Source organism: Procambarus clarkii, chromosome 10, assembly GCF_040958095.1.
Source record: "Procambarus clarkii isolate CNS0578487 chromosome 10, FALCON_Pclarkii_2.0, whole genome shotgun sequence".
Taxonomy (NCBI): Eukaryota; Metazoa; Arthropoda; class Malacostraca; order Decapoda; family Cambaridae; genus Procambarus; species Procambarus clarkii.
The window spans coordinates 44,843,512-44,864,475 of NC_091159.1; the positions used below are offsets into that span (position 1 = coordinate 44,843,512).

Below are 20,964 nucleotides of genomic sequence, written 5' to 3' on the forward strand. Positions count from 1 at the left end.
CAACCACTTCATCCCCGCCAAATTCAAACTCCTATTCCTACCACTAATGGCTTCCGAATGCATGATAGAGCTGATAAGTTAGCCAAAGAATCTGCCTTTAAAGGAGCCGTTGAGTGTAACCTTGGATTGTCAACGAGCAATCTGAGAGCAGTAGTACATCAAGAACTTCAACAAGATCTTGTATCTTGGCAATAAATCCTCTAATCAAATAAATCTCAAAATAAACAATACCCAAATTTGTAACAAATTAGATGGCAAATTCCTTGGCATTCTCATTAACCACAAGCTTAATTTCCAGGGACACATTCTAAACATATCAAAAAAAGTTTCAAAAACTGTGGGCATTCTTTCTAAGATCAGATATTATGTACCACGCCCTGCCCTGGTGACTCTCTATTACTCCCTTATCTATCCATATCTCAACTATGGTATTTGTGCTTGGGGCTCTACTACCCAAAATCACTTACGTCCTCTAATTACTCAACACAAAGCTGCTATTAGGACAATATCCAATTCTGGCCCCAGACATCACTCGGTACCCCTACTTAAATCTCTGAATATGTTAGACATTAAGTCACTGCACATTCTCTCATGTGTATTATACATATATAAAACGCTAAACTATAATGCCAATCCTGATCTCAAAAGCTTCATAGAAGGTTGTATCAGAACCCATGAGCATCACACCAGAAATAAATAGTTTTGATATTCCTAGAGTACGACTTAATCAAACTAGAAATGCTCTACAAATCAAGGGGCCCAGAATGTGGAATGACCTTCCCAACCATGTTAAAGACTGTACCTCTCTCAACCAGTTTAAGTTAAAAGCGAAGCTATACCTAATAAATTCCCTGTAACCTACCTTACCCTTCTATTGTCAACCAATGTCTGTTTTTTTTCTTTAAAGAGCGCTGTTTGTCGACATAATTGTATTTGTGCTGCTTTTTCATCTATGTTTTCATTTCTTGTCTTCATTCTACTCATTATGCTCAATTAGTATTAAGCTTGTCATTTAAGTTTATCATGCCCGAAACGCTTTGCGTAATAGTGGCTTTAGGCATTGTATGTACTAGCTCTACCTATAAGTCAAACAATCCTTGTAAATATTTATTGTATGTATGTACCTTACCTAAATAAAATTGTATTGTATTGTATTGTATTGTAGATCTGAGGCAAAGTGAAATCGACACCAGTAATTCCATCTATCATCATATTATCATGCAAGAGGAGCCACACATCTATGGTTCATCCAATAAAATCAGCAGACTTCTAGATGTTACTACTGCTTGGCTTAGACTCGCTTACAAGTATCTCTGCGAATTCTCATTATCTGCCTATGTAGACCTGACCAAATGTAAACTGTTTACATTTGTAAACAAAATGTAAACAAAATGTAAACAAAATTATTCGCACACCCTCCGTCACTATGTGTGACGGAGTGCGAAAAGATACGTGAATTCAGAGACAATTCTACAACCAATGTTCCAGCGATGTGTCAATATTTCATTCAAAATGATCTGCTACCAGAAATTTTAGCCAAATATCATCAGTTTGCTAACTGTAGGTAGTAACTCAGTGATTGTAACCTATCCACCGCTGCCCACTGGATGGGGGGCGGTGTGCAGGACAAACATATCAAATGTGACACTAGCTCTCCACATATGTCAGTTGCTTAATTTAGAACCTGTACTTGTGGTCGATCTCGAACCCATTGTTAATGTGACGACTTATATTGAATTTTGTAACTAGCTCATCAAGATTGTAACTTGCTTAGCTAAATGAATTGTGGGGTTCAGTCCCTGAGCCCATTATGTGCCTCTGTAACCCTTTTCCACTACCGCCCACAAGATGGGTATGGGGTGCATAATAAATGAACTAAACTAACACCACACCAGAAACAAATACTTATTTGATATTCCAAGAGTTAGACTTAATCAAACTAGGAATGCTCTACAAATCAAGGGACCCAGAATGTGGAATGACCTTCCCAATTATGTCAAAGATTGTACCTCTCTCAACCATTGTACCTCTCTCAACCAGTTTAAGATGAAAACTAAGTACTACCTAATTAACTCCATGTAACCTACCTTACTTCTAAATGTCAACCCATGTCTTAGTATTTAAAAAAAATGCTGTTTGTTGACCAACTTGCATATTGGCTATTTTCTACCATGTTCCTCCCTTTTTTTTATATTTTATTATTTTTTTTCATTCAACACAATTTATACTTTAAGCTCAATTACTATTAAGTTTTAGTCTAAGTGTTTTTTCCCCACCTCACCTTGCCCGAAACGCTATGCGTACTAGTGGCTTTAGGTATTGTATGTACTACCTCTATCTTTAAATCTAACAGAATGTTTGTACTGTAACTCTGCAACTATGTATGTAGTGTTCCTAAATAAATTATTATTATTATTTAATTCAATGCATTTGTATGACTAAAAATACCAGTCTTATTCAATCTCACCAATCCCAATGTACCTTCTTGAAAATACAAATTATTATAAATTATAATTATTATTAAAATTATCATTATTCATGTTCTCTCCTGATTCCATGTATGACTGGCCGTCCTGTGAAGTCGGGGATGTTGGATGAGCTTGTAGTAGATTTTTTATCTACACTGTGTGGTCCTTCATACAGAATAGGGAAGCAGCACATTGCTGTGAATACCTATGCTTGTTAATAAAAAAAAAGAAGACATTGTTTGAGAGGAGTCTTGTAGAAACTGGTAAGAGAAATTATAATTTAATGTTTCCACAATTCAGTGCTTGGGTCCTATGAAAATCCTGAAGTTGTTTTTTAGTCAGAGTTGATTTGTTTTTGTATTGAGGCTGGTATTTTCTTCCCTGATTCCATGTATGACTGACCGTCCTGTGAGATGGGATTATTATATGAACTTATATGGATTTTTTTTATCTACACTATGTAATCTTTCATGTAGAATAGGCAACACATTACTGTGTATACTTAAGCTTGTTATTAATAACACAAAGCGTAGTTTAGTTTTGAGAGATCTTGGTAGTTATCAGTAAATTATAATAATTATTCAATCAATTATGATCTATGATTATTTTAAATGGTGCCAAATTATAATATATACAATAGACTATGCTCTATACAAGTTGAAGAAAATGAATCGTACACTATGTATTATAGAAAACGTATAGAGTAAGGTACACTACCGCCCACAAGAAAGGTTTAGGGGGACCACTACCATTCACAGGATGGGTTCCACAATCCCCCATGAGTGGGAATGGGGACCATTACCCCCACACGATGGGGCATTGGGTCCAATACTACCCACTGTGTGGGTATTGGATAATATATGTGCAAAATTATTAATTTATAATTACAAAATCAATTGATTAATGCCCGAAACGCTTTGCGTAATTGTGGCTTTAGGCATTGTATGTACTAGCTCTACCTATAAGTCAACCAATCTTTGTAAAAATTTATTGTATGTATGTACCTTACCTAAATAAACATTTTATTTTTTATTTTATTTTAATTTATTATTCAGTTCGTGCATCCAGGAGATGGTCAGTAATTAAGACCTTATTGAACACAGAGCACAGAGACCTTGTGGGACTGAGCACAGAGTGCTCCAAATTTATTTTAATTTTATTTATTTATATATATACAAGACGGTACATTGGGTTTATGAGAAAACATAGCATTGATGTTTTTACGTTCTTGTAAAACCACTAATACGCATAGTATAGCGTTTCGGGCAGGTCCTTAATCTAACATAATTTTAAATATGTAATTTATAACAATTTATTTTAAACAGATACATTGTAAGAAAATTTTAGAAAAATTAGTAGGTACATTAAAATAAAATTTGAGGGTTACCAACAGGTATATTGTAGCATAATTTGAGGATTATTTCAAGGCATAATGCAGTAAAATATGCGTTCAATATAACAACCATGATATAAGATGATAGCAATGATTACACTGGTTAAAGATTTAACGATTTAATTAATCTCAATTTGTATTAAGTTTTAGTTTTAGTGTTTTTCCTGCCCGAAACTTTTTGCGTAATAGTGGCTTTAGGCATTGTATGTACTAGCTCTATCTATAAATCCATCAACTTTTGTATTTCACCTTGTATGTATGTACTTTACCTGAATAAATATTTGTATTTGTATTTGGTGAAGCTGTAAAATTTAACCAAATCATTTGGTCGTAAGGAGGGAGCAATGTAAGATGGATGTTGCATCTCTGTAAGAGTTTATCTTACTGATAGTTGCATCTCTGTAAGTGTTTATCTTACTGATAGTTGCATCTCTGCAAGTGTTTATCTTACTGATAGTTGCATCTCTGTAAGTGTTTATCTTACTGATAGTTGCATCTCTGCAAGTGTTTATCTTACTGATAGTTGCATCTCTGTAAGTGTTTATCTTACTGATAGTTGCATCTCTGCAAGTGTTTATCTTACTGATAGTTGCATCTCTGCAAGTGTTTATCTTACTGATAGTTGCATCTCTGTAAGTGTGATTGATGATTGATGAAGATTAAGCCACCTAAAATGTGGCACGGGCATAAATAGCCCGTAAGTGGTGGCCCTTTTGAGCCATTACCAGTATCAAGAGCTGATAATGGAGATCTGTGGAGGTGCGACTGCACCCTGTGTGACGGAAAATGTCTCCCGTGTCTGTCAGTGTATTCTTTACTGGCTTATATTGCTGATATTAGTTATTACTAGCATATATTGCTGATATTACTAGCTTCAATAGTTTATATTATTATACCTTGATATTATTAGTATATATTTTGATATTACTAACTTATAATGGTAGTATTACTAGCTTAAAACGTAATATTGCTAGCTTAAAAAAGGTAATATTACTAGTTTATATTTATAACTATTGGTGGTATTTGGCTACACCCGGGCCTCTATCCTCCCCTCCTCTCTTTCTTACCATGTCTCTTTTTTCTCATCTCTCGTTCCCTCTCCCAACTCTCTTCTTATTTATTTTATTTATTTAATCTCTTAATCTATCCTCCCCTCTCTTCCCCCTAACTCTCCTCTTTCCACCTTTCATCTCCAACATACCCTCTTTCCCCCCTCGCCTTTCTCTTTGTTTCACTCTGCCTCTCTTTATCACAGAAAACGTAATATTGAATTCACGTTCATTGTCTTCGAGTAAACAAATATAAATCAAATGCAATATCATTCACTGATAACTGGGAACACTTTTATGGAAGAAATGACATGTATGCTCAGGATGGCGTGCATTTGTCTAGTTGCTGTTGCCAACTCGTTGGAACCTGTGGTTGGAGGGGTTTGTTTGGGTTTAAACTGTTAGTAGATAGTGGTATGGGAATTGATATTGGAGAGGGGAGGTAATAAAAGTATGTGTTGGTGGGGGAATAAAAGTGGCAAAATGAACAGGGGAAGAGAAGGGCCTCAAAATAACAATACACTTATTGAGGCTTCAAAATAACAATATACTTATTAATAACTTATATTACACTAACATTAGGAGTCTGAGAAACAAAATAAACGATTTAAATGCTCTTGTTTGCACAGAAACAATAGATATTATTGAACTTACCGAAACGTGAATGAATGTAGAAAATAGAGAACTATTAGCTGAATATCAAATAAACGGATTTAAACTATTTCACGCAGATAGATATATTAGACGAGGGGGAGGGGCAGTAGCCATACATGTTAGGGAAAATTTGAAATGTAGTTTCAAAGAGGGAATCAAAATTTAGCCACACACAGAAACTATTTGGCTAAAATTAAAAGAAAAAGCTAAAAATCTTATAACAGGAGTTATATACGGGCCACCAAACTTAGACAGGATCGAAGCATTCTTGTATTGTTAATATTAAGTTTATAGTGTTAAGTTTTACTAGCTTTTATCGTTGATATTACTAGCTTGTATTTTTAATATTGCTAACTTATATGGTTAACACTACTTGCTTATATTGTTACTATTACGAGCCTATATTGTTACTATTACGAGCCTATATTGTTACTATTACTACCCTGGAAACACAAACCGAAACTGTCTCTACTTTCCGCTTGTTACAACTTGTAATAAAGTTGTTACATCTTGGCTTAATGTGTTTATGACGTATTAGAACACTGTTACAACTTGCTATATTGGTTTTTATAACTGGTTAGGAAGTGTTAAAACTTGTTCGAACGTTGTACCAACGTCGTAGTTTCGGTGTGTGTTTGGCGGGATAGCTTATAATGTTGATATTACTAGCTTAATATTACTTATTAATAGATTATTTTATTGACATTACTAACTAATATTGTTAATATAACAACATGTTCTATAACTATATGTTATGTAACTTGTTATAAAAATGTTCTATAACTATACTTTCTATAACTTTATATAACATGTTCTATAACTAAATGTTCTGTAACGACATAAACATGTTCTATAACTTTACATTGCATAACTTGATATAACTATTTTGCTTCTTAAAACCGACAAGTACAGTACTGGGAACTATAATTTTGACCCAAATAGCCAAATTAAAATTCCAGGAATTAATCCTGGATATTTTACTAAGCCTCCCCCTGAGCCCCGAGGCTTGACGGGGGGGGGGGGATCTTATTTTTGGTGAAGCCTTGTGTACAGAGATGGGCTGGTGCAGGGGGGAAGGAGACCCCCCACCACCTTCACCACCTGCACCTACAATGCATGTAGGGAAAAGGGGTATAGGGTACCTCCTATTGGTCCATTCAGGGTACCATTTCCTGAGTCAAGACTCAGGATCTAGACTTAGGTGGGGTCCCCGTCTCATGGTCCAAACTTAGGGGTCCCCTCTCAGGGCACTCAGGGCCCCTCTCAGGGCACTCAGGGCCCCTCTCAGGGCACTTTTTAAACAGCCCACACCCCTCAGGGGCCTCATTCATGGATCACATTCATGTATCACACTCAGGGATCACACTGAGGAGTTCCTCACACTCAGGGACAATAATGACGGTCTGAGTGCCACACACACTGGGTCTGCACTCAGGGATGTTACGTGTGGCTTCCAGTTGCACGCCTCCCCTACTTAGTATATTTTTACTATGCTATAAGGAGGCAAGGGCCAGGATTTAGATTTTATTACGTTTTAAGTTTCTGCAGGGGAAGAAGAAGCCCAGTCAGTTATCGAACTTGATAGGCGCCAAGCGCCGCTGTCTAGAGGTTCGCGCCAAGATTCGAAAGGGACGACGGCGCCGGGTCCACTGGATGTAAGAGAGCAAGATGACTGGACACTTGCTAGTAGGATTGACCAATGAGGTGGTGAGCTGAGATCACGTGATGCACCGGGGTCACTTGAGTGCAGACCAGCCATCCGGGGCGGCACTGCATGCTAGACTGTCGTACAGAGAGGACGTGTCATGGTCAGTTCCTAGAAATTAGAGTATTTCTTGAAGTACGAAGAGCCTGGGTTTAAGAAGACGGAGTACCTAAGGAGGAACCCATTTAGTAAACAAGCTATCTACCCCTTACGGGCTATTCATGCCCGTGCCACCTCTTGGGTTGCGTAATCTTCATCAATCAATCAATCAAGGAGGAACCAATCTAAGCTTTGTGGGGGAGTTTTAGACAACGAAATCTGCAGGAAATTGCAACTCAGAAAACGTCGGTGATCCGGGACCACCAGTGTCTGTCCAAGCGGCTGGGCCGAGGAGCTGTGTGGTTGTTACCTCGCAGCCTTTTTATCCTCTCGAAAGCCATGCCAAGTTATTGGTCAACGGTAATCATCAACAAGGATTACAGGTGAGTGGCCTGAATTCCAAGGTGAAGTCCTGCCACCGAGATTCTAAGTGACCAGTGATGGAGTGCAGTGAGTCTGGGACCGCTGTTATTCCAAACATCTCAAGCAGCAAGTGATCTCCTGGTGTGAGGAGCAGGTGCAGAGTGCCACGGGCCGCCATACCGCTGCATCTGGGATACCAACGTGCATGTCTATCACCCGGTAAGGTATCACTGACGTTCTGAGGCGGCTGCGTAAGTAACCACTGGGACTCCAAGCGTGAGTAGGCGAGTGAGAGGGTCACCGGTCCACAGTTGTTGGTGGACGAGGGAGAATTGTTTACGTTACGACTGAAGAACAGTGCGGTAGTATTTTTCGAGCCCAGGAGAAACCACATAAATACCGTAACTAGTCCCTGTCAATTACCTGGTCAGCTGGGAGGAGCAGCGTTTGGACACGGCCTTCGGTATGAGGGCGAAGATCCTAGAGGAGTGACTTCCAAGAGCTTGCAAGAGAAGGGTCAAGGAGGAATGGATGAGACACCCACACTCAAGGACCGCACTCATGGTCCTCAGAGAATCCCAGAAAGTAGTCTGAAGCAGGAAGGAAGACTGTATGTGTGAACAGTCCCTTGAGGTTACCTTGAGGTGCTTCCGGGGCTTAGCGTCCCCGCGGCCCGGTCGTCGACCAGGCCTCCTGGTTGCCGGACTGATCAACCAGGCTGTTGGACGCGGCTGCTCGCAGCCTGACGTATGAGTCACAGTCTGGTTGATCAGGTATCCTTTGGAGGTGCTTATCCAGTTCTCTCTTGAACACAAGTCACACATACCTCGGTGGCCTCGTCCACATGCGTGACAGATTTGCCTTAAACCAGCAAATAGTAGAACCCACTAGGAAAAAAAAACACTTTAGATAATATTTTTACAATGATAAACTGATTGGGGACATAATGATTACAAATACATGTTACTCAGATCCCAGCCTAATTAAAGTTCAGACATGCATGAGCAATAGACCTGTGCAGCCGTCTCTAATCCAAAAGGAGGAGAATTCTGCCAATTCATTTTCAGTAACAGATTAACGGGGAACAAATAAATTAAGCAGAAATATGCTGGGAAAGACAGTTAGATAATGCAAACTTAAGCCAGTGCCTTGAGAAAATAGGCACAGAAGCACTAGAAATATGTGCTGGTGCAGGCGATGAATCACAATAACGTGGCTAAAGTATAATGACCAGACCACACACTAGAAGGTGAAGGGACGACGACGTTTCGGGCCGTCCTGGACCATTCTCAAGTCGATTGAGAGAATTGTGAGAATTCACAATCGCCTTGAGAATGGTCCAGGACGGACCGAAACGTCGTCGTCCCTTCACCTTCTAGTGTGTGGTCTGGTCGTCAATATGTGCTGGTCATATACCACTCAGGAGAAAGAGAAAAAGATGCAAACTGGAATAAATAACGGCGTTCCCTCTAGAGGCGACGAAAACAAATTGCCGAACATCTCATACGACCTCACGAAATTCCCAAGAGAAATAGAAGGAAGGCTATGTAGAGAAATGGAAACGATTACGCTTAAGTTGCAATAATCATATACAATCCAGCAGAGGCAAAGAGAGCAAAAGACCATAAGCGAAAAAAAGAGAGGAATCCAAAATACTTTTTCTCCTATGCAAAATCTAGAACAAAAATTACATCTAGCATTGGGCCCTTGTGCAAGGGTGATGAAACCTTCACAGATGACAGCAAAAATGAGTGAAATACTGAGGCTTCAGTACGATTCTGTTCTCAGTGAGCCCCTGAACATATTGAAGATCAATAATCTAAACGAATTCTTTATGAATGTGACACCAACATCAAACCATATATCAGGTATTACCCCTAACCCGACTCGACTTTAAAATAGCCATAGACATCAAGCCCTTGTACTCTGCACCAGGCCTAGACTCGTGGAATTCTATATTCATCAAGAATTGCACAAAATATTGTTGCACACATCACAGACCCTAAACATCTTTTGCAGACGGAGCCCAGATAATGGTGTTATCCATAATATACTTAAAACAGGGAAGATCGCGCCACTACACAAAGGAGGTAGTAAAGCTGATGCAAAACTATAGACCACTAACTCTAACATTGCACATAATAATTTTTTTTAAAAGAGTGCTAAGAAGTAAGATCACAAAATGCATGGAATCAGTGTGTACATAACTCTGGACAACACGGGTTCAGAACAGGGCGCTCAGCCTCTCACAACTGCTAGACCACTATAACATGGCCTTAGACGCCATGGATGACGAACAAAACACTGATGTAATATACACACATTTTGCAAAAGCTTTCGACAAATGTGAACATGGTGTTATTGCACACACACAATGTGCACAAAATATATTACTGGCTAAGTAGGGAGATGGATACTTAACTTCCTAACAAACATAACCCAGAGTGTCATAGTCAACAAAGTAAAATCTGAATCAGTTCGTTCCCCAAGGTGCCGTACTTGCTCCTGCATTTTTCTTCATCCTCATTTTAGACACAGATAAGGATACAAACTATAGTACAGTATCAGCCTTTGCAGATGACACCAGAATTTTCATGAGAGTAGAACACATAGAGGACACAGCAAAATCTCCAATCCAACGTTAATCAAGCCTTTCAATGGGCCACTGAAAATAACATAATGTCAAATGATAAGTTCCAATGGCTGCTCTATGGAAAATACGAAAACATCGAAGTAGAAACCACATATAAAACAGCCAAACCTCACTATTGAAAGGAATGCGAAAGATTTAGGAGTAATCATGTCGGAAGACCTTACTTTTAAAGAACACAACAAAATAGCTGTCATGACTGCATGGAAAACGACAGGTTAGATAACAAGAACCTCCCAAACAAGACATGAACCTCCCAAACAAGACATGAACCTCCCAAACAAGACATGAACCTCCCAAACAAGAGATGCCACGCCAATTATGATACATTTTAAGACACTAGTGCTCTCTAGCGTGGAATATTGCTACACACAGTCACATTCAAAGCTAGAGAAATTGGTGACCTGGAGAGTCAGCAATTTTACCGCTAAAATCCACTCAATAAAACATCTTAATTATTGGGACCGCCTGAAATGTTAAATCAGAGTTCCTGTTTTAAATCTTCATAGAGCGCAGGCGGAAGATACATACTAATTTACATATGTAAAATATTTGAAGGATTGGTTCGAATTCTGCACACAGAAATAACACTACACGAGACCAGAAGGCATGGCAGGATGTGCAAAAAATTGCCCCACTGTAGAGCAGAGGTACAATAGTCACGCTTAGAAAGAACTCGATCATCATCGAAGAATCTTACACATACGGGGCATAACTGGCCGACTTCTCGCAGTGTTCAGAATAGAACTCGACAATCACCTTCTACAGTTACCTGGTTAACCAGGCTGTGCCTCGTATGTCAGGCTGCGAGCAGCCAAATCGAACAGCCTAGTTGATCAGACCAGCAATCAGGAGATTTGGTCAGGGACCGGGCCGCGGGGAAGTTGATCCTCAGAATCATCAACAGGTAAGGTCCCCACACTCAGGGTCCCCCACACTCAGGGTCCCCCACACTCAGGGATCCCCACACTCAGGGTCCCCCACACTCAGGGTCCCCCACACTCAGGGCCCCCACACTCAGGGTCCCCCACACTCAGGGTCCCCCACACTCAGGGATCCCCACACTCAGGGCCCCCACACTCAGGGGTCCCCACACTCAGGGGTCCCCACACTCAGGGGTCCCCCACACTCAGGGTCCCCCACACTCAGGGTCCCCCACACTCAGGGATCCCCACACTCAGGGGTCCCCCACACTCAGGGTCCCCCACACTCAGGGTCCCCCACACTCAGGGTCCCCCACACTCAGGGTCCCCCACACTCAGGGGTCCCCACACTCAGGGGTCCCCACACTCAGGGGTCCCCACACTCAGGGTCCCCCACACTCAGGGGTCCCCACACTCAGGGGTCCCCCACACTCAGGGTCCCCCACACTCAGGGTCCCCCACACTCAGGGATCCCCACACTCAGGGGTCCCAAACACTCAGGGTCCCCCACACTCAGGGTCCCCCACACTCAGGGTCCCCCACACTCAGGGGTCCCCACACTCAGGGGCCCCCACACTCAGGGGTCCCCCACACTCAGGGTCCCCCACACTCAGGGGTCCCCACACTCAGGGGTCCCCACACTCAGGGGTCCCCACACTCAGGGGTCCTCACACTCAGGGGTCCCCACACTCAGGGTCCCCCACACTCAGGGCCCCCCCACACTCAGGGGTCCCCACACTCAGGGTCCCCCACACTCAGGGTCCCCCACACTCAGGGCCCCCCACACTCAGGGGTCCCCACACTCAGGGGTCCCCACACTCAGGGGTCCCCACACTCAGGGCCCCCCACACTCAGGGGTCCCCACACTCAGGGCCCCCCACACTCAGGGCCCCCCACACTCAGGGGTCCCCACACTCAGGGGTCCCCACACTCAGGGCCCCCCACACTCAGGGGTCCCCACACTCAGGGCCCCCACACTCAGGGATCCCCACACTCAGGGGTCCCCACACTCAGGGCCCCCCACACTCAGGGATCCCCACACTCAGGGCCCCCCACACACAGGGATCCCCACACTCAGGGCCCCCACACTCAGGGATCCCCACACTCAGGGATCCCCACACACAGGGGTCCCCACACTCAGGGCCCCCCACACTCAGGGGTCCCCACACTCAGGGCCCCCCACACTCAGGGCCCCCACACTCAGGGATCCCCACACTCAGGGATCCCCACACTCAGGGATCCCCACACTCAGGGCCCCCACACTCAGGGATCCCCACACTCAGGGCCCCCCACACTCAGGGGTCCCCACACTCAGGGCCCCCCACACTCAGGGCCCCCACACTCAGGGCCCCCACACTCAGGGCCCCCCACACTCAGGGATCCCCACACTCAGGGTCCCCCACACTCAGGGGTCCCCACACTCAGGGCCCCCCACACTCAGGGTCCCCCACACTCAGGGGTCCCCCACACTCAGGGATCCCCACACTCAGGGTCCCCCACACTCAGGGTCCCCACACTCAGGGCCCCCCACACTCAGGGATCCCCACACTCAGGGTCCCCCACACTCAGGGTCCCCACACTCAGGGTCCCCCACACTCAGGGATCCCCACACTCAGGGCCCCCCACACTCAGGGGTCCCCACACTCAGGGCCCCCCACACACAGGGATCCCCACACTCAGGGCCCCCACACTCAGGGATCCCCACACTCAGGGCCCCCACACTCAGGGATCCCCACACTCAGGGGTCCCCACACTCAGGGATCCCCACACTCAGGGCCCCCCACACTCAGGGTCCCCCACACTCAGGGATCCCCACACTCAGGGCCCCCCACACTCAGGGGTCCCCACACTCAGGGATCCCCACACTCAGGGCCCCCCACACTCAGGGTCCCCCACACTCAGGGATCCCCACACTCAGGGCCCCCCCACACTCAGGGATCCCCACACTCAGGGTCCCCCACACTCAGGGATCCCCACACTCAGGGCCCCCACACTCAGGGCCCCCACACTCAGGGGCCCCCACACTCAGGGCCCCCACACTCAGGGCCCCCACATTCAGGGGCCCCCACACTCAGGGACCCCCACACTCAGGGTCCCCCACACTCAGGGATCCCCACACTCAGGGCCCCCACACTCAGGGCCCCCACACTCAGGGCCCCCACACTCAGGGCCCCCACACTCAGGACCCCCACACCCGGGGCCCCCACACTCAGGGCCCCGACAATCAGGGCCCCCACACTCAGGGGCCCCACACTCAGGGCCCCTCACACTCAGGGGCCCCCACACTCAGGGCCCCCACACTCAGGGGCCCCCACACTCAGGGCCCCCACACTCAGGGTCCCCACAATCAGGACCCCCACAATCAGGGCCCCCACACTCAGGGCCCCCCACACTCAGGGCCTCCCACACTCAGGGCCCCCATACTCAGGGCCCCCACAATCAGGGCCCCCCACACTCAGGGGCCCCCACACCCAGGGCCCCCACACTCAGGGCCCCCACACCCAGGGCCCCCACACTCAGGGCCCCGACAATCAAGGCCCCCACAATCAGGGCCCCCAGAATCAGGGCCCCCACAATCAGGGCCCCCCACACTCAGGGGCCCCCACACCCAGGGCCCCCACACTCAGGGCCCCCACACCCAGGGCCCCCACACTCAGGGCCCCGACAATCAAGGCCCCCACAATCAGGGCCCCCAGACTCAGGGCCCCCACAATCAGGGCCCCCCACACTCAGGGCCCCCCACACTCAGGGCCTCCCACACTCAGGGCCCCCATACTCAGGGCCCCCACACTCACGACCCCCACACCCGGGGCCCCCACACTCAGGGCCCCCACACTCAGGGTCCCCACAATCAGGACCCCCACACTCAGGGCCCCCCACACTCAGGGCCCCCATACTCAGGGCCCCCACAATCAGGGCCCCCCACACTCAGGGGCCCCCACACTCAGGGCCCCCACACTCAGGGCCCCGACAATCAGGGCCCCCACAATCAGGGCCCCCACAATCAGGGCCCCCAGACTCAGGGCCCCCACAATCAGGGGCCCCCACACTCAAGGCCCCCACACTCAGGGCCCCTCACTCAGGGTCCCCACAATCAGGGGCCCCACACTCAGGGCCCCCACAATCAGGGCCCCTACACCCGGGGCCCCCCACACAGTAGTCACAGCCTCCGTGCTATAGTTACCTACACACACACACATATTTCCCTCTTGCCCGTCACGTTAAAATGCGTTTAATGAATCCCAAAACAATTCGCAAAATATTTAAATTTAGTAAATAATGAGAGTTACTTAGCTTCATTATTTGGCTTCATTGTTAGGCCTCATTACCTGCCATCATTATACTCCAGACTTTTATGTCTTTATAATTCTGATATTCATTATTATAGATAGATATTCATATAGATATTCATTATTTTTGCGTCATCATTTGTTGTCTTTGTTTGGCCCGTTGTGTTTGGTCGCTGTATTTGTTGTTTGTTTGTAACGGTTGCATCATGCACATTGTAGGTGACATGCACATTGTAGGTGACATGAACATTGTAGGTGACATGAACATTGTAGGTGTCATGCAAGGTGTTGGTGTCATGCATATTGTAGGTGTCATGCATATTATTGGTGTCATATACAGTGTTGGTGTCATTTACATGGTTAGCATCATGTAGGGTGGCCTGACAGGTGAGTGGACAGCGCTTCGGATTCGTAGTCCTGAGGTACCGGGTTCGATCCCCGGCAGAGGCGGAAACAAATGGGCAGAGTTTGCTTTTCACCTTGATGCCCTCCTGTTCACCAAGCAGTAAATAGTTACCTGGGAGTTAGACAGCTGCTACGGGCTGCTTCCTGGGGATGTGTAATAAAAAGGAGGCCTGGTCGAGGACCGGGCCGCGGGGACATTAAGCCCCGATGTCATTTCAAGATAACCGCAAGATAAGAAGATAGAGCGGAAGTCATGTACACGGTTGGTGAGAGAGAGAGAGAGAGAGAGAGAGAGAGAGAGAGAGAGAGAGAGAGAGAGAGAGAGAGAGAGAGAGAGAGAGAGAGAGAGAGAGAGAGAGAGAGAGAGAGAGAGAGAGAGAGAGAGAGAGAGAGAGAGAGAGAGAGAGAGACCTCCTACCTTTCATCACTCTCACTTGCTTGTACTGTCTTGAAAATATTAATGTCTTGTTTGTGTTGAAAATAAATGCAGTTGCTTCCTTTAAGTAATTAGTCTCAGAATTTCCTTTCAAAATAATTGTGTTTGATTTGTTCATTGATTCTGGAAGGATATTTTAAATCAGATTTTAACCTGTGCGTGAGAACATTTTTCCCTTGTACACATTATTTTGTCTGAGGCTATACATTGAAGTAATGCAATTTATTTATTCTCCTTTCAACAAAAATGACACTTCTCCATTTGCATTTCCAATTACATTCCTCTTTTCATACCATTTTATATGACGTTTAATTACCCTATTACATAACATTTGTCCATTACCTCCAATACACTTATTGGAGGTAATGGACTGGTAATATTGGAGGTAATATCTGCTTTTACCATGATCCCATTACACGGCAGCTTTGGATATCCATTGTTCCCGGCAAACACACACACTTACCCCTTGTCTTCTAGTCATGCTGCCGCGTTTACTGAGTGAATTCATAGAGTCACTCAGTTATACTGCATTGAGTACATAAGCTATTTTCTTTTGGGCATTCTGATGCACAATAGTTGCGGCATTTTCATTGTAATTTAATGCACTTGCATGGATCATATTCTTTTGGAAGAACTTATCACTTATACAGGATGCAGATCATGACTTGGAGTTGTCGAGGAGATGGACATTACATCAGTTGTAGCAAACTTGTTGTTAATTGTCGAGAGAAGTGGATTGCATACATTAATTTTTTTTTACACGAAACTTTGAGGGGGTTAGTTTATTTGAATTTGAATTTAGGCTATCCGGTTAGTTGTTGAACATTTAGGTTCACGTTTTCCAGGTTTTAATTTGACTTCTGGTGTCAGTTCTAGGGACAATGCCCTTGGCTGCCCCCTAAGCCGTTTTGCAATGTAAGCTCCTGGCTAGTTTAAAGAATATATAATGTGTAAATTAGTGAATTAATAAACAGCCAGAAGGGTACATTATATATAGTGTGACAATGTAAAAAAAAAGTGGTTGTCAAATGAGTCAGAATAGACTGTTACTGTATGATTATTTGAACTACTCTGAGGGACTGTTCCAACACGGATTCAATTAATAACTGAACTAGAGGATTAGTGGTCATGTTGTGTTCATTCTTGGGAGTTTGCCTCAGTTAAGTCCATATGAATTAATTTTAAGTATTGGCCACCGATTTACTGTAATAACTATTTTATCTGTACGCAACTCTAAGCTTGCTTCACTGTTATTGTGTTTGTGTGAATGAGTTTTGAGAGAATTTTCTTATGCCTGTGGGGGTTACAGGATGTTGCAACTGTGGGTTACAGGATGTTGCAACTGTGGGTTACAGGATGTTGCAACTGTGGGTTACAGGATGTTGCAACTGTGGGTTACAGGATGTTGCAACTGTGCCTCCTTCAGAGGGTTTTGGGCTTGCCCAGAACGTTTCGTTTTTGAGCCTTTATTCCTGTCCCAGGAAGATTTCAGCATAAAGTAATTGCCAACAGGCAGTGCCAGGGTCTTCTCAGGGGGAAAGGTTCTGTGATTAGTAAACCATAAAGAATACATACTTGTTATTCCTTGTATCCAGTGTAGAGGGGTCTATCATACCCTAAAACAGGTAAATTTGTGGGAGTACTTTCCTTAGGGGCCGGGCCTCGACCTACCCCACTTGGAGAGCTTGCTGGATTGTATGTTAGAAAGTAATTAGGCAGCCCTGGAGCTCAGTCTAGTGGTAGGTTTACATAGAGTATACCACAACAAGTATCACAGCCCCCATGACACTAAATTATATGAATGATCTACCTGAGAGAGTGAGCTCATACGCCTCAAGTTTGCAGATAATGCAAAGTTAATGAGGCATGTAAAAACAGAGCAAGACTGCTATACATATATTTTTAATAAGTAACAGGAAGGCGCTCAGAGGAACCATAAAGTTGGCTAAACATTTCTTTGACTCAGCATTACTTGAAGTGTTGTAGCAGTCTTCAGTATGGCTGCTGGTGTTGGTCAACACACTGTCGGCTCATGGGTAATAAGGCAATATTAAATGCAATTCACATTGACCTATTTTTGAAGCCTTTGCCCACTAATAACCTCCCCACTTTAGACTAAATAGAGATACAGTTAAATTGGCCAACAAACTATATATTTCTACTTAACTAATGTTTTATAGAAGTGTGGAATGGAAACTTGAAGTGTTCTTAGTTTGTACCTGTGGCCATCTTTAAATAATTGTACTGACTGGCTACAGTATTTTCAAAATTATTCTGGGTTGAAGTATAAAAGCCAGGGACGCCACCATGCTCACGTTCCGCTGACAGTTCTCCTTTGTGGAGAGTGGGCTGAGCAAACACCTCGCTGGCTCGTTATCCCTTGCTTGCCAGGAATTAATTTATCTGGCTTGAATGCAGACGATTTATTGCTAATAACATTCCACTTTTACCAATGGCTATTTGTATAATCAATTTCAGATTATTAATATTAATAATTATTAATTTTAATTATTATTATTAACATTAATTATTAATTTTACTAATTATTATTAATAATAATTAAAATTATTAAGATTTATTAATAATTAGTATAATTAAATGATTAATTTCAGTAACTTCTTAACAAGGTTAAGAAGTTACACTAACTCTCAAGTCTTTTAAACGGTAATTGAATGCTGCCAGTTATTAACACTCATGTGTTTTATTATTCGTTGTGGACTCTTATTAAGCTGCACATGCGTTATGTATTATTTAACAATAATTGACCTGCAAAAAATGTTATTATATTTCTGGGTAAATCATAATTCTCTTCATCTCAGCTGCCTCGATGAACCTTACATCTGAGATCAGTCTTTTTGTACACACAATCCCACCTAACATTACTGTGGGTATTCACGAAATTGTGTATGTTTTCTCATCTTAGAAAATGATTGAGATGCATGTCTAGAATTAAGTTGACAGTGTTATGTTGCCTACTGTATAACATCCTCATTCCTGCTGTCAAGAGTCATACATTATATAAACATGTATGATGGATGGCACAGAGTTATTTTGACTTCAGTTTAGAAAGAGTTAGGATAAATATTTATTATACAATTTAGATATTTGTGAATGTCGGGAGGGTAGCCTAGCTGTGCGAATTTCCAATATGGTTGCGGGTGGTGCCATCGTATCAGGCGGGCTTTCTGCCCTCACCAGAACAGAGCCCCGTGAGAGTGGACATAAGTGAACTGTTTGGCTAAGTTTCGTGTGGACCCGCTAGTCGGAGCGTGACCTGAGGTCACGTGACTCCCACTGGGGCGTTGCGAGGCAGTTCAGTGACCCTACGGACTCACTGCGACCTGAGAGCGGGATAAGAGCGGACACCAAGTGAAGCCTACCATAATTGGCCAAGGTTTAAAGCCGTGCGTCGAAGCCAGACTCCCAGTCAAGAGGACAGGATTTTTACACAGATACTGAGTGTAGTGGCATAGTCATTGAAGTTCTGTTACTCCAGGATATTTGTGAGTGTAACATTTAACAGCGATAGCCCATGAATGTGGCCATTGTATTACTCTAATGAAGCGAGAAGTGAAATGACAGCCTGATAGTGGAGGCAGGGTAACAATTATCCGCTGTGTATTTACTATTTTTATTTACTATTTGTGTCTGCAGAATCGAGCTATTGGCTTTTAAACCCCGCCTATCTAATCAATTTATTTTTCCTCTATTATGTCAACTACATATATTTCTCTTATATATACACACGCACACACCCCTATGAAGCAACCCGTAGCAGCTGTCTAACTCCCAGGTACCTATTTACTGCTAGGTGAACTGGGCCACAAGGGTGAAAGAGACTATGTCCATTTGTTTCTGCCTCTGCCGTGGATCGAACCCGGGCACTTAGGACTACGATCCGGCTGCGAGGGCCCTGATTTGTTGTGTATTCACCTAGTTGTGCTTGCGGTGGTTGAGCTCTGGCTCATTGGTCCCGCCGCCTCTCAATTGTCAATAAACTGGTGTACAGGTTCCTGAACCTATTCGGAGCTATCATATCTACACGTGAAACTATGTATGGAGTCAACCTCTACCACATCACTTCCTAAAGCATTCCATTTGTCAACTATTCTGACACTAAACATATTATTTCTAATGTCTCTATGGCTCATTTGGGTATTCAATTTCCACCTGTCATCTAGTGCGTGTGCCCTTTGTGTTAAGTCTATCTTTATCAACCCTATCAAGGTGTGAGAGGGAAAAGAGGACAGGGGATGAGGAGGGGGATGAGGTACAGGGAAGGTATGGGGTAAGAGAGGGGGGAACAGGGAGGATATGGGGTGAAGGGGGAGGGAGGGTTGAATGAGCATTTGAATGGGGACAGGTAGGGTTCAGAGTAAAGGGGAGTTTCTATGGGGAGGAAGATGGGGGTGTTGTCCTCTCATCTGGGGTTGCTGGGGTGCTGGTTGGGAGTTCCCCGCTCCCCTCCGGAACTGTTGAGTTGGGGGCTGTGGTTCCCTGGTTCTCCCCTCTCTTCCTGCGCTTCCACTTTACTTATACTACCATTACTCTCTTTTAACTCGTCATGTCCTACTGGAGGAATCTTTTCCTGTAATCTCTCATATGGTACAGTTGGCTCTTCCTTGCTAAAATTGCCTCCTTTGCGATCTCGTTTGCAAACACTATCTTTATCAGGCGATCTCTGTCCTTGTTGTAACAGCCTAGCCTGAAAACCTTCTCTATGCATTATCCAGCCCCTTCCATCTGTAACCCCTGTAGAATCTATCTTACTGTCTCATTGTCCTTACCAATCCATTCGGTCTTACTGGAGCCTTCCTGTTCTTTAATGCCCACTACTACCACTGATCTTTTTCTCTCCAGCAGATGACTAGTGTTCCTTGTTGCTTTTATTGCTACCTCCTTCACTGTGGCCATTGCATCTGAACTCTTTCTAAGTATTTCAGCAAATGATGCTTGTACATTAGCAATCTCTTAGTCTCTTCTATTAATACATTTCCATCTTCTCTTGGTATGATTATGTGTGTTTGTGTGTGTGTGAGAGAGAGAGAGAGAGAGAGAGAGAGAGAGAGAGAGAGAGAGAGAGAGAGAGAGAGAGAGAGAGAGAGAGAGAGAGAGAGAGAGAGAGAGAGAGAGAGAGGGAGGGAGGGAGAGAGAGAGAGAGAGAGAGAGAGAGAGAGAGAGAGAGAGAGAGAGAGAGAGAGAGAGAGAGAGAGAGAGAGAGAGAGAGAGCGAGAGAGAGAGAGAGAGAGAGAGAGAGAGAGAGAGAGAGCGAGAGAGAGAGAGAGAGAGAGAGAGAGAGAGAGAGAGAGAGAGAGAGAGAGAGAGAGAGAGAGAGAGAGAGAGAGAGAGAGAGAGAGAGAGAGTGAAGTAATTTTCCATAGGATTATCAGTTTAAGCGCTGCATATTGGAAACAAAGCTCTTATCGTGACCTGCCGATATGAAATGTCAGTTTTATCAATATAAGAAAATTTAATTCAATATACGCAGATTTAAGCTTTATTAAATTTTGTAATTGTTTGTAACTGCTA

General features: G+C 44.3%; 1 protein-coding gene across 1 annotated transcript; it reads left to right on the forward strand.

Annotated features, from left to right (window-relative positions):
- Nucleotides 1-5,234: 5,234 nt before the first annotated feature.
- On the forward strand, nucleotides 5,235-19,110 carry LOC123773864 (uncharacterized). Its single transcript, XM_069322367.1, has 5 exons — nucleotides 5,235-5,291; nucleotides 8,163-8,341; nucleotides 11,372-14,460; nucleotides 14,814-14,953; nucleotides 19,090-19,110. The coding sequence occupies exons 1-5, from the start codon at nucleotides 5,235-5,237 to the stop codon at nucleotides 19,108-19,110; spliced, it is 3,486 nt and encodes a 1,161-aa protein (XP_069178468.1).
- Nucleotides 19,111-20,964: the final 1,854 nt, after the last annotated feature.